General features: G+C 35.8%; 1 protein-coding gene across 1 annotated transcript in view; it reads left to right on the forward strand.

Annotated features, from left to right (window-relative positions):
* The first annotated feature begins 276 nt into the window (after nucleotides 1-276).
* The window catches only part of trpm3 (transient receptor potential cation channel, subfamily M, member 3), a 220,087-nt gene continuing 205,234 nt past the window's right edge, over nucleotides 277-15,129 (forward strand). The window contains exon 1 of the mRNA XM_088910628.1: nucleotides 277-447. Within this exon, the coding sequence (XP_088766754.1) occupies nucleotides 277-447 (171 nt within the window). The remainder of the gene's footprint in view (nucleotides 448-15,129) is intronic.

The following is a 15,129-nucleotide window of genomic DNA, read 5'->3' on the forward strand; positions in this document are numbered from 1 at the left end:
AAGGAGAGAGAGGTGTATTCAGAAATGAAGTGATTTGGAGCAGCATTTGCTTGGCTGTTTCAGAAGCAGCACTGAGACCTGAATAGCACTACGCGACACAAAAGGCGTGGCTGCTATCAAGCCACCAATTTAGAAATTGCTCTGAAGGAGAAAATGCAACAATAACAACAACAGTGTCAGGCAAGCAGACTGCGACTCCCGTGCTAACCTGATGGGAAACTGTTGAGCTTCAGACGAATCAGGTCTGGGCTGTCTAACAAACCTCTCATTTTGGAAATGGCTAAGAAAAAGTGGGGTAGCCGGGGGGAGGTGGAGAGAGGGTGTTCCACACGGGACGACGCGTCAGGACGGGGTGCCAGTCGCGGACGTTTCACAGAGTCCTGGAAGAGGTTAAGTTCAAGACAGGGGTCAACGAAGCGGTCAGGGCTTTCTTCTCAACAGACACTGGTAAGCTGGAGCCTTCTGTCCTTCTCTACCTGTAGCAGACAAAGACATGCAAGGGGGGAGAGCACGTGCACGCGTCAGTGTGTGTTGAAAGTTTAATAAGTGTCAGGATGTCACAGTGATGCTGCTTTAAGTTATTGCAAACCTTATGACTGCAAACTAGAAAACAAAGCCACTCAGTTTTGCACTGCTGTTGATCAGGCTTTTTGTGGGGGGGATAGGACTGGTTGAAAGAATTGTTTTTTAAGTGGTGTTAAAATATAGCCATACAGAGGTTGTGCACAAATTCTAAAAATAAGGAATTCTGTAATAAAATGTTTATACTGCATTTATGTTTATGCACAGCCTCTTCTGAACAACACATTAACTGCATTAGAATTATCAGTGTTTCTGAGCCGCCCATCTGTTTGTGACAAGTGCAATGACATTTGTCAGGCACAGAAATCAATGAATTTTACTTCTAATATGATGCAATGTATCAGAAGCCAGTGTTTCATAGTAGGTAGCGTCATACAAAAGTATATAGCTACTATTAGACTGATGCATGAGAACACTTTGAGTGATTTGAGCTGACCACATGTCTTCATGGGAGGAACTCTGCATGGCAGGTGATAACTGTTGTCCATTAGGAAAACCTGGGAGAGCTGTTAAACACAGACTTGGATCGGGGCCAAGCTGAGGGGATCTGTTGCCTAGACATCAACAACACATTACTAAACTCAAAGCCCAAAGCAGTTTGCTTGTAGATGTTACATCACTTACACTAACAGCAATATGTGCATTCAACAAAAAAACACTGAGAAGTACTTTCAGCTGTAAACATTTCATTATAGATTGGAAGCTCAGTTTCCACTTTCTTGTTCTATACATGATTCACAGCATTGTCCAGAGATTTTTAAAACTGCACATAAAGTCTTTGCTCCTTAGAAGAAATGTAAATGCTTGTTCTCATTTCAACTCATTTGTGTATGTTGAAATTACCTTTCTGATGGGATATTTTAATTTTACCTTTGTTGTAATTGCTTGTTTTGTATCAGTCTGTAAGTAGTGTACAATTTTCAGATATTGGGGAAAAAAGTATTTGAGAAGTTATGCATAATCAGCTGTCAATAACATTTAATGATCCTCAGTTTCTAATTTTATGTACTTTCAGAAGGATCTTACGACAGAATTAGCTGGATAACACATTGCTGTTTCTGCCCCTTTCCCTTGTCTTATTTTTCTTGTGAACAGAATTTATTTAGGATCTGTATGACTGGTAAACTGTGGGCAGAGTTAACACAACAGAATGAGTCTTGACTGACATTCAAAAACATATTGTTTTTTTTTCAATTGAATAGATAGGAAAAATACTCACACAACAAAGTACAAACCCTAGTTTTGTGCAATGGATAAAGCATTTTATAACTTGATATTTTATGACTCCTACTGCTTTTGAATAATAAAATTGTATCCACAAAAAGGATGTTACAATAGAAAATGTTTATGAATAATAATTAATAATGAATATATTACTAGAGCCCTGCAAAATCTCTTGAGCTCAAATAATACAACAACAGTTTTGAAACCTCAGGATGCCAGCCAACTTAATCCAAATAAACAGGTGTTAAGAATAATTAAAGTAATCACAGCAATATTCAACTAATTGTAGATCATCCCCTAACAGTGAGAGCATTACTTACTTTATTCAACAGGTGTTTGTTTAATTGAATGTGAATTAGTAATTAATCACAGGCTTGCATATCTAAATTAACATTAGTGATAATTAAGATCTGTTAAGGTAATTTGACTCAGGTAGTTTGAAAGCCTTTTGCTCTAGAGAAATTTGTTAAATTCTGTAGAGACAGAAGATAATATTGATGGGGGTTCTGACTTTCAATGCCCATATGTTATATAATGTAAGGAACCCTGTCTTCCGACACCTGTAGTACTACACAGTTCTTCAAAAGGAGACCAGAGTAGCACAGATCCTGACTAAAGCACCTGTACCTGTTCCTCTAAAGAATTCATGTGGCCCTGGGGGGATGCTGTGCATAATACTGGTTGACTGGGTGATAATAGTGCAGAGAAATACAGAACCTGTCAATGATAGCTTACCATGTTTAAGACATCAGTGTTTCACCTTCAACTTATTCATTTATGAATTACTTCCTTTGGTTAAGTAAGCTTTACTGTTAAATGTTAATTCTCCGTGTTATGGAATGGACTGTAACTGATGTATTGATTACTGTATTACACTTCAGATCAATCTCATTGATTTGGTTTCATTGATATTTTGAGGTTTTCTGCTGAAAGTCAAGACTAGTCAGTTGGGTGAATTGCCTATATTCATAGACTCATGCAATGTTAATCAATACAGCTTTGTATGATATTTGATTGTTTCATAATGTAAGTAATGTTAGTTTATAATAGCTCTTTGAGCACAAAACACTGATAACCAAAATCTGCTGATCTTTGTATACATAAAGAGATTGCTTATTCAAGCACTTTTGATTCAAAGCTCAATTTTCTTCATAGGATATCCATGACAAATGTTTTTTAAGGATTTTAGTTTTTCACCTAACACTGACAAACACTGACTGACATAGAAGGAATGTCATGCCATGAATGTCAAGTTTCTTTGACAAAAGATGTATTTATTTTTATGAAAAGTTTATTTCAACTGCAGGAAGTCTAATATAAAGATACTATGCACATTCTTCAGATCCTCTTGAGAATTATTTTTGTATCACAATTGTGATATCTACAATCTCTAAAACAGTAGTCAGAATCTGTGAGAGATTAATAGTTTCCTTATCTTTCAATGGGTAAACCTACATAGGATTCATTACAATTAGTATGAGAGGTGTTTTGTATTAATTACAACAAACTGTATTATGATTTATTTCTCTGACTATTTGCTAAAAACCCCACAAGATATTTACATATGGAAGTATTTAACAATATGTGATGAAATTAATAGGGCTTTATATATTTGCCTCTTGTTTAACATCACTGCTGAATATCTAGGAGGTATTACAGTTGCCATGGTAGCCCCAAAGCAACAATACATTGCTTAACATATCAGCAAGTGTCACTAGCCTTTGTTGACTGCTTAAATGTCTGTGCTAAAATGACTGTTTTTTTGTTTTGTGTTTTACTTAGTGGCTACATATAGATGTCTACAATGACAGGTGATTGGACAGGTAATTACATGAGTATTTATAGGACGTGCACTTCCCGTGTCATCTAAAGAATAGAAATAACATGCCAACTGAAAACTCATTCTGAAATACTGTACTAAACATCTGTCTCTGTACATACAATACTGTTAGTCTGCAGAACTGCTAGGTTGCCAAATGACATGACTGTTATTTATGAACCTGACTCTTGGTATTTTAACATCATTGTTAATGGTCTTATAATAAGAAGTCTTATAATACGAAGTGTTATTATAATCTAAGTTTAACTTTTCAAATAAAAAAAAAATATGTGCCTGAGAATAAAAAATCAGTATTCAGGAGACTGACTACTATAACAGTACAATGAATACATATAAAACTTCATTTAATATATGAAGATGTGAATAAATTAATATGAAATATCAATGACTACTGTATGAATAATGTTAATGATTTACTGATTTATTTAAATTGCTGCAGTTCTAAGCATAATACTATTATATTATGTATGTAGTACTGGAATTTGAGATATCAACATGGACAATATGGATAGTATGTATTCTTTGTTTTGAATTCCAAAGTTACAGAAATATCAAAATTGGGAAATGTAACAAAGCTCCATATACAGTAGCTACATTAAGTACATTACTATATGAAGCTTTTTGTCCAAAAATAATGCAGGTATTATCTTGAAAATTAATGCTTTTTTTCTTACTCCATACTGCATACCATAACTCAATGTACAGTATCATCAGCTCTAACCTACTGAGGACACAATGAACAACAGTTTTCTGTTAATTTCTAATTAGAAACTAGTTAAGGGGACCTAAGAAAAATAGATTTGTCAATTATGTAGTCTGACTAAATGAACTAAATAACCTCTTCTTCCAAATAACAAAATTTCTTTTTATAAATTGGCAAATAACAATCATTTAGTTTGTTCAAATATTTAGTTAACCTCATCTGCATATTTCCCTAAGCATTAACATGCCAGTAAACAACATATGGATGAATTATCAGGGTGCTTTCATTATCTAGTATGAACCATGATTTATGAAAGACAAAACATTTAAAATCTAAATCCTTATATGGCTTTTTCTCACCTCTACGTATCACATTTCATACTACTGACCTTTATACTAAATTGTACTCCGGGCATTATCCATTCACTTTTAATAACTTAATCAATGTTGGAGACCTACACAGTCACAACAACTGCATAAAAAACAAAAACTATACAATTTTTCTTTAAGAACTGTTCCTTTCATGATACTGACAGTAGCCTTTAAATTAAGTATTTTTAAAAATCAATTATCTTTAGTACAATGGAACAAAATATTAATGAAAGTTCATAATGCAGACACTGCTCTCAGTCATTCTGAAGGTCTGTTAAAGTACAGTATCCTTGGGGACTTTGTAGACATGCAAATTTTTTTTTCTACTTTTCACGAAGCAAGGAATAGGTAATTACATTTCTGTCATATTAATGCATTAATGACCTGATAGCTACAATGTATCCCAAATAAATGCTTTCATCTGGAAAAATACTGTGCATTCCCCAAATATCTTTTAAAGTCTGCAGTATGGCTGATCTTATAGAGAAAAATAAACTTTTATAAATTTATAAATAAATTTCACTTGAAAAACATTAGTAATGGTAACATTTTCTAACATATCCATCCACCACTTTTCTAATTGCTTCTTCCAATTCATGGTTATGGAGATCTGAGACCTAACCCAGCACGCAATAGGCGCAAACTGGGATACATCTGAGACAGGACGCCAGTCCATCATGGGGTAAACAAAGACACAAGCACAGACACACACTCACACCAGGCCAATTTTCCCAGAAGCCAATTAACCTACCAGTACTGTATGTCTTTAGACTGGGAGGAAACCAGACCACCTGGAGACAACCCACATGAATTTGGTTAAAAACATACAAACTCCCCCCTGGGAACTGAACCCAGAGACCCAGCACTGTGAGGCAGCAATGCTACCATGCCACCTACTAGATAATGTATATCAAACAGTGCACTTTATTATACTAAAGCTTACAACTGTAATTCTAACTCCAAACACGCTCAGACATTTTATTTCACTTTCAAAGCTGTTTCTTTAATGGCTCTCCAGAAACGGAGGAATTTATCACACTTGAAAAACAATTGGAGCTCGCACTTTTTCTTTTTCCAACCAGTGCATTTGTAACAGCCAGTGGTCGTTGAGCTCAATATACCACACCGTCCCAGGGAAATTAAGAGCTGTGAATGCTGTCCTTCAACATGACTGCTGTTGAAATGCTTGGCCTCTGGAATTGCTGGTGCTCTACACTGCCTTGCTGGGGACGTACTACTGAAAGGAGGATCAGTTAATCTGTTATTCACGGTGCAAAAAGCTTGCAACAACAAATAAGGGGACACTGGAGTGTGGCATACTGAAGGATATTTAAGATGACTCTACCTCACCCCCTGCACTGGATCTGGGTGAAGTTTTATGATGTCCCTTGGTTGTCCATGGTCACAGTCAGCTAATAACACAATCCGGACAAATCCTGGACACCAGGGCTCACGGCTGATTCTGCTTCTGGACTGATCACTGTCACGCCCTCTGCAGCCAGAGGGCGCTCCTTCTCTGTCCTGTCTCTCATTTCCAGTTCTTTGCTGTCCTTCTGGTGTTTCTCTCTCTCTGGGACTATATATTTCCGGGTCTTTCATTCTGCCTTCGGTCAGTATTGACGTTCGGATGTCCTGAAACTCGCCTAGCACCAGGTCGCCCCACGTCCGCTACCTGAGGGCATAGGTTTCTATACGGCATTTCCTGAACAGCTGAGCCCGGGCTAACCCCCGTCTCGCCGCTATGCATAGGGTCTTTTCGCTCTCCTGTCATTCCACGGTTCGTCCTTTCCGACATCCGAGACAATCATTGCTTGAGGTGTTGGCAGCCCCTGAACATACAGGATTTTTAAAAAACAGAGTTGGTGTGGTAAAACTAAAAATAATTCTCTGATACTCACTGAAAATACCTGACAACTTTAGACCCTTTATCAGAAATGAAAAGCAAGGAAGGAAGTTAAATGTTTTTTGGTTCCCTGAAACAGTTACTGTAGGTTGGAGAGGCACAAATTTGAGCCTCACGGCATCCTTAACCACAATGCCTTGCACAGAAACAAACAGGTGCTGAATTGAAATGTTCGTAGAAGGTTCTCGTCCAAAATTGGTCACTTTCGAACTTCAAAGTTCAGAATAGCGATATTTTGTCCTTACAATGAATTATAATGGACCAAAAACGTATGTCCTCAGTCTTGGATGAAGCTGATTGGCCATCCACGTATTTTCTAAACTCCTTAAGGTTGCAGGGAAGCTGCAATGGCTGACAATGGCTGCAAGGCAGTATACACCCTAGATGCGATGCTAGTCCACTGCAGGGCACACACACACTCACACCAGGACCAGTTTTTCCCAGAAGCCAATTTACCCTCCAGTATGTCTTTGGAGTGTGGGAGGAAACTGGAGTACCCAGATGAAGCAACGCGAACACAGGAAGAACATAAAGTAGAAACTCCACACAGAGAGGACCCAAAGAATTTAACCCAGGACCCCGGCACAGGGAGCAATGCTAACCACTGCGCCACCATACTGCTGAAGCTGCCTGTAAAGAATGTACAGTCATGCAATATTGTGTTTATAATGTACCAAATACTGGAACATTTCTTATTAATTAATATGAATGGTTTAATACATTATTAATTAATGACATTTATATCACTTGTGCATTACATTTCATAAGGACTATCAGTTGCAATTGCTCTTTGATTTTTAATTTGAAAAGTGACTGTGTAATGAGTTCAGCAAATCTTTTACTGAACATTAGTACATCGACATAAACAAATAATACATTGAGTATGCAGCTCATGCTTTACAATTATCAGTGATAATATTGGTTAAAATCGGTCATTAAATCCATTTGAGACTGTTTCCCTCATACATTGTATTCATTAGAGTCACATAATGCACCACAGATGCTGATTAGCTCCTGGAACAGAGGATCACACTAGCAGATTTTTTTTTTCCTGACAATCCCAGTCTGTTGAATTGCAGAAAAAAGAAAACCGATGTAACAGTAACCAGATAACACTTAATTAATTTTAAATGAAGCAAAAATTGCTTTTATTAAGAGTATTATAGACTGTGAAATACTTTTTCAAATTAGAAACTCCCAATGTGAATTGTTCCTTGTCTTTCTTTCTGTCTACATTCAGGGGACGGGTTGGTACAGTCTGTCTGCAACAGAGAGAAAGTCCTCCATAACAACACTGTGATTACATGTCTGTAAGCCATGGTTATAAAATAGTAACTGCATGCAACTAATATGCAATTAGCTGGTTGGACTAGGATAATTGGGGCAAAATACTCTGTTCAAAGTACAGCCATGGTGTCTCAATTGAACCTACAATCCACTGTTATGAGATCAAAGACTTGCCCACTACTCTATGCAGCTCCTCCTTATTTATATAGGTTCTTATACTCTGGAGAACAGTTATTCTGTTGCAAGCACTCTGACAATCTGCTGGAAAGTTAAGGGGCAGATAAAAGAACATTTATTTGTAGTATGGTGAAATAACTACCAGTTGAAACATCACAAACGGAAACAGAAACATATACTGAATACTGAATATTTTGGGAAATGCATTTGTAACATGCACCAGGTACTGTAACTCATCAGATAGAAAAGTACTAAAAAACTGCTAAAAATTACATTTTTTAGTTTTGTTGTTTTTATCCTTATTAAACACTAGAATTCTAGCCAACACTAGAATACCTTTTATAATAGCTTTCATGTATTTGGCCCATCATATCTAAAATCCCCAAACCTTCTGGATTTGAAATTAAATTCTACAGCAAACAAGGGATTAGCTGCCTATGACCTCAAAGGTTAGCTAGGAACATGTTTTTTTAAATGACAAAGCCCTGTGTACATCATACTGTATCAGAATGATATAGCAGTAATTCTAGTAATTGAAAAGGATGTTGTGTCTGTGTCTTTGTTCTCCATTCTTGTCCTGTTATAAATGAAATGCATAACTTTTGAAACGAATGAAGTACAGTCATATGCTGGGCTTTTTTAAATGAATTTTTAATTCAGTTGTGATCAAGACTTTTTTCATTCTTAATCCTAAAAAACGGTTAAAAATAACTTGTGGAGGTGTCAAGGAGGGGTTTTTCCTTAGGTTTGTATTTCTTCAGGAAGTTCTTCATAGTACTGGTTAAGTTTGACATACTGATTATATGTGGCTGTAGTTGCTGTGTTACTGTCTCAAATGTTCTAATTTTTAATTTCTGTTTAAGAAATTAAGGCACATTTGAATTCAACACAAAGGAAATATTCCTTTGTTTCAGCTTGCTCATAGTGATGTGGTAAAGTTTCCTTTTAACAAATCTACTGTACATCTTCTGAAAGGGTGCCCAGTTTAAAATAAGAATTTGGAAAGGATTATAAATATAAACTTTACAATTAACTTGTTTGGCACAGATAACATAAGTTGAGTTCTAGTTTTTTTGGAGCATATTAAATAGTATGATACTGTGTATTATTTTTAAAATGTAATTAGCACTTGGAAGTTGAGATGTGACAATCATCTTGAGTTTTTTCTTCCTGTTTTATAAAATCAGCCTACAACTGAAAAACAGGTTTTACACTGTATCCGAACCTAAGTCGTTCCTGAAAATCTGTTCGGAAGGTGAGAGATCGTAAATCGAAAATAAAAATTCCATTATTTCTTATGTAGAAATTTCTACCCCATTCCGAACCGAAGACAAGTTCACTCAAAAACCACCCTAAACATACTGTATAATACCATACAGACCATTATAGCAAGCTTAGTGTACAACGCAGTTCTACTCAAATATGCCAACTTTTGAAAATGAGAGCACAAGCTTTCGCTGTGATCGTAAACAAAGCACAGCTGCCTCACGGTGTCCTTAACCACAATGCCTTGCGCCTGCGCAGAGACAAACAGCAGTTCGGTGGTGCTGAATTGAAATGTTCGCAGAAAATTCTCGGCCAAACTTGGTTGCTTTCGAACTTCAAAGTTCAGATTAGTGAAATTTTGTTCTTATAACGAATTACAAAGTACAAATTCTTCATGTTCGGATAAGCGAAAATTCCTATACCGAACGCTCCTATACCGGGGTATGAGTCTATAGTATATAGCTGATTTACTATGTGATAATTGTAGAACTGTGACCTTTATGTAAAAGCTGGTCCTGTCTGCTGAAGAACATCAGGACTTTGAAAAGGGAGAAGTATTTTCCCGTTTTACACTTATTATATAATCTGTTTAGGATCATTCTTTCATATTTCCATTTTGATTTTACTCCAAGGTAGAAGATGTGAATATCATATTATACTACCTGCTGTGCATAAATATAACCAAGTCTGTGTAAATCTTTCTTGCCTAGATAATTAATTGCCAACTGGAACATTGATTGTACTTCATAAGACGCATCCCACTGAACAGTTGAGTATGGTCTTGTAGTGTTAGTGTTATAGGACATGAATAAACAGTTTTAAGATTTCCCTTAAAGAGATTTATATCCCAGCTGCCAGTGCCAGGTTTGTTTGATAACGTACAGTACATCTTTCAAATGATTGATCTGTCAAAACAGTAAGCTAATGACACTGGTCAGGCATCAAAGTACTGTATATGCATGTCTAAAAAGGAATGGATAGTACTGGTTTTTATTTCATCTGTAGGGCTTTAGAATAATCCAAACCCATTTGGTCTTTGAAGAATTACCCTCAATAGTAACAATGAATAATACTGTTACGTTTGATTCAATCCACTTGTGAATTCGTCGCCTGAGATTAATCTTTCTTTAGGACTGAGAGCCACTGGGAATCTGCCTTTTTTGCTGCCACTGAGTAAATACTGTATAAGCCTGATATTCTGTTCTGAGACATTTGATAAAGTTACTGTATTTTTAAACTGATTATTTTTATATTTATAGTACTTTTTAATGAAGTCATACATTTAATGAATGTATAAATGATATACAAATAATTGTTTCAAACCAGCATCACATTGTCTTTGGATTTTATTTTCATTTAATAAAATATTCCATTTTATGAATTAAATGTACAAATCGAAATAGAGTACAGTGAATCTATACCCTACCGTAATTTTGTAAACCATAATAAACATTTACAAAATCTATACCTCCTCAGAAATGTTAATTTAAAAAAGAATTGCTCTATCCAAATTAAATGCCCTAAAGTCTATTTATTCCTATCACTTTAATTACTGTGCAAACCAGCATGCGGCAATCAATACAAACCTTCAAATGTGACTTGTGTTGCATGGAGCAGCCCTCAGTTTAACTGCTTAAAGGGATTTCATGGGAGCCGGTTCTTAGTTTTGGTTTCATAGCAACCACAGCTCATCAGACAGCTCCACAATTATGTACAGGCAGCTAGGGTATGCTGGTGATCTACCTGTGTCAATTTAAGATATGTATCTTGGGAACTTGCACTGTGCTGCATTCTTTATCCTGGCTTAATTTTTTCTGAATAGAAATAAACAGTCTGTTCAACCGACAACTGAATTACAATGCTGTGCATAAGATTAATGCTCTGAATGCTCTTCAGTTTGCACATTCCTTGCCCTTGGGAAAAGTTAGACAGAAATTGTTCAAGGGTTTTTTTTTTTGTCTCTTACCCTTATTTACTGGCTCATTTAAGAGGAGCTCTTAAGCTCCGGTAGGAACACAGAGAAACTAATATGTAACCAGAGTTGTACATTTTTTTTGCTTAGGTAATTTTCTTAAAATGTTTATTTGTTGCTTACAAAATTTTACCTTTATTTGTTGTTTCTATATATTTTAATTTTAAAATATACAATCTGGTCTTCAGCAATATTGAAATGCATCAATTTCTCTTCTACTGTAGGTTTAAATGTTACTTCATGTCTTTCAAATAATTCATTACTAAAATATTAACTTCCCCTATGTTTTCCACAATAGATGTCTTCTCATATTTTTACATTTTCTTCTTGGTTTTGCTTGACTTTTGCTGAAGCTTCCTATAGTGCATTCCTAGAAATGCCTGTTGTAGTCTATCACAGCGTTACCATTGTCTTAAACCACGCTACAGCTTCGTTTAACGTGGAACTTTTGCATGTGTAATGTAATTCTGTGATAAGCTTTCATAGGGAGTTACTTTTCAATAACCCAGTACTTTAAAAGCATTTACTAATATATCATATAATTCCTTTTTAATAAAGTATTTAATAAATCAGACAAGGTTTTAGAACGGATTGTAGTTCAGTCACTTTGAAAAGGGGGTTATATCACTACAGCCGATGGGAGCGGTGGTTGGGGGTCTGGTCTAGTAAGCAGAAGGTTGTGGGTTCAATCCTACTGTAGATGAGGCAATGTAATGTACTGTACCCTTAAGCAAAGTATTCCACCCAGAGCTGCTCCAGTATAACATCTCCAGCTGTTTAAATGGGTGCAAATATAATTTTCTTTGGATAGAAGTATGCCTAATATACTATGTACTACTAGTGGTGTGAGACTCTTTTAGTGGTGACAATATTCACTTTACCAGTTATTTTGTAGCGTACCAACATTTAGACGGGACTGGTTTTGATAACCTTTCTTACCAAAACCACTTCTAAACATTTCTTAATGGTAGTTACGTACAGTAACTCCTATTTTAACTGTTTAAAGTCCCATATTTTGCATGACTATGTTTTTCCATGCAAATTGCCATCTGTCATGTTAACTACTGTGTAGTAGCTCATTAGAGGGGTTCTAGAATATTGCACGTTTAGAAAATTAACATTACAGTATGACCTTGATTACTGTGCTTTCCTGTGATATATCCTCAAAGTCAAGTTTCATTGTTTATACCTTACAATAGGTTGAGACGTAGGAACAAAATCATTTTAGGAAACTAATAGCACACAGCATGATCCAGGTGGTATTAATGGGTCCTTTAGTTTGCTCCAAGACAATCACATTACTTGATACATCTTCAGAGGATTTTAGAAGTGTTTTTTCAAACTTTTTAATTATTGAAGAATTGCCTGGTAGCCTTTCCAGGTTTTGTGAAAAAAAAAGTATTACCCACCCCCTTATTTCAAAAGAATTTAGAACATTCTGTGTTGATTTTACAAGAATGTTACCATAGATTTTAATCCTCTTTTGGCTTTTGAGACTCCTGATACAGTAGTGTAATTTCAATGACAATATTTAATTCACACCACATATGCAGGCTGTAAATGTAAACTTTGACTATACTTTAATATGGTGTCCAGAGGATAGTCTATCATCTCCAGACGTTTCTTTCAGAGCTGATATCACAGTTGTGAAATGAAAGACGTATATATGATTTACATAAAATGCAGCTAAAATATGTTTTTTTAAGACTCCCTAATTTTTACAATACCGATTTAAATTAGTACATGGAGATCACATCATTATACATTTTTTCTCCTTTTGTCTTTTTATTTTAGTGTAACTAGCTGTAAGAGTCAACACTATAACTACAGTGTAATTGTCATATTTTTTATTTCATAACCAATAACACTATCGTTTTTGAAAAAGTAGGTATTCTAAAATCTAATTTTGATAATGCAATCTCTGTAAAATATTACTGTTAAATACTGTAGAAATCCTTAAGACTTCTGTTTTGTCTTGGGGAAAAAACTTAGGTTTGACCTTTTGCTGAATTCGTTATTAGTCTGTTTCAGTCAATTCCCACCAGTGTCATCAGGAAATCCCAGAGGCATCTGTAGTAAACGTCTCTATCAAATTCCTCTTTAAATTCAGTTCTCAGGTGGTTGTTTTTTTAGGTGAATTGAAAGACTATATAATCCATAAGTGTTTAATGGGTGTATTACAATTTTTAAATTATCTAATGATAAAACTCAGGGTTAGAAAATCTCAAATTTTTATTTCCCCATATCTTGTTAATGAAATACAAAACCACACAACCTGAAGTGAAAGAATAGCTCTTTGTAGACCAAACAAGACAAACAAGGCACACTTGAAATTGTACTCTTCAAGGGAATGTGTTGGCTTTTGACATAATTAAGCTGCAGAGAGTAGCTCTCTTCAGAGTTTAGCTGTCTAGGTGGAAAAGTAATTTGCATGCCAAGTACTCTTAATGTAAAAGAACAACACAATACAAGAAAATAAGCTTGAAGTCCCTAAAAATAATTAGTGACTTTGGAAACAGTTTTCCCCAATATGTACCGTATTGTTCAAATTATTGTTCTCCTTTTCAAATGTGAGTGTTTCAGTGAGTAAAACACTTGACCTCTTTTTATTTATAACAGTTCTGTTCTGAAATGAGCAAAGAACACCCAAGGTAACTCATTCAGTCATAAACGGTCATGCCCAACAATAATGTAGTGGTACACCTCCTGTAAATTGCTCACTGGACCAGTACTTCCTTAAGGTCTGGAAATAAGAGACGTGGAAATAACTTGGTACCAGACATGGGCTGTGAAGTGGTTGGCCCAGCACTTTCCACCTATAAAGTCTAAACTCTCATGTGACTGGCAATCTGTGGCCTCCCCTTCTGTGCAAAATATTAAACACAGCAGACAGAACCCTATCTGAGTAGACAGTGCTGTACCTACAGTAGCATGTGCCCACTCTGTGCTACAGCAGCTGGACATGCATAATGCTTTGCACGGCCCCTAGAAAAAGACCGTTGAGCAATGGCAAGTCTCACTTATCCTTTTTTCTTTCATCATTCCTAAAATGCAAACAATTTAATTGATGGTGGTGCTTGGTGGCCCATGTCATTGAATGCCCCTAGTGACTGTATAAGAGCTACTGTATTGCACCACACCCACACCTGTTTCAGTGACATGACATGGGGTCCATACACACACATCAAGGAGGTGATGATTTTCTGTCAGTCAAAATTCAATACTGATTTTAGATTCTAATTTCTTTCCATAGGAATGTTGCCACTTGTAGATCTGCTTACAGTATATACTGTAGGTCTACACCTTTACAATTTCGAAAATTCAGGAGAAATGTTTACACTGGAGAAAATGGAAACCACCTGTCAGCATTATAAATAAATCAGACAATCAATGATTTGGAGTACAATGTTTAGTAAATTCCTGCAAACATAAAGTTTATGGGTAGAACTACAACAGTGCATTGCATAGTGCTTTACTCTAAAAATATAAAACTTAGCTAAAGCTAAACATATGATTGATCACATTGATATTAAGACATCTAAAGAGCACAGATACCTATTATAGAGATTTACAGACTGGAAATATTCTGTACACTTTTCCTTTTAATTTTCTAAAAGGATTAAAAAAGTGCCCACAGTGGCTGTTAAAACTTGGATTCCTCAGATTGGCAAGAAACTTGTCTGAAGAACAAAGACAGCTCCTGGAGAGTAGGCGGGAGAGTGCTGTCTCCAGAGTATAGTTTTGGGTTTTCATCCCACACTATCAAAATAAATCATTCTCTAAACTGCATATTTAATATATTCT

Source organism: Atractosteus spatula, chromosome 3 (genome assembly GCF_055471065.1).
Source record: "Atractosteus spatula isolate fAtrSpa1 chromosome 3, fAtrSpa1.hap1, whole genome shotgun sequence".
In the NCBI taxonomy this organism is placed as follows: Eukaryota; Metazoa; Chordata; class Actinopteri; order Semionotiformes; family Lepisosteidae; genus Atractosteus; species Atractosteus spatula.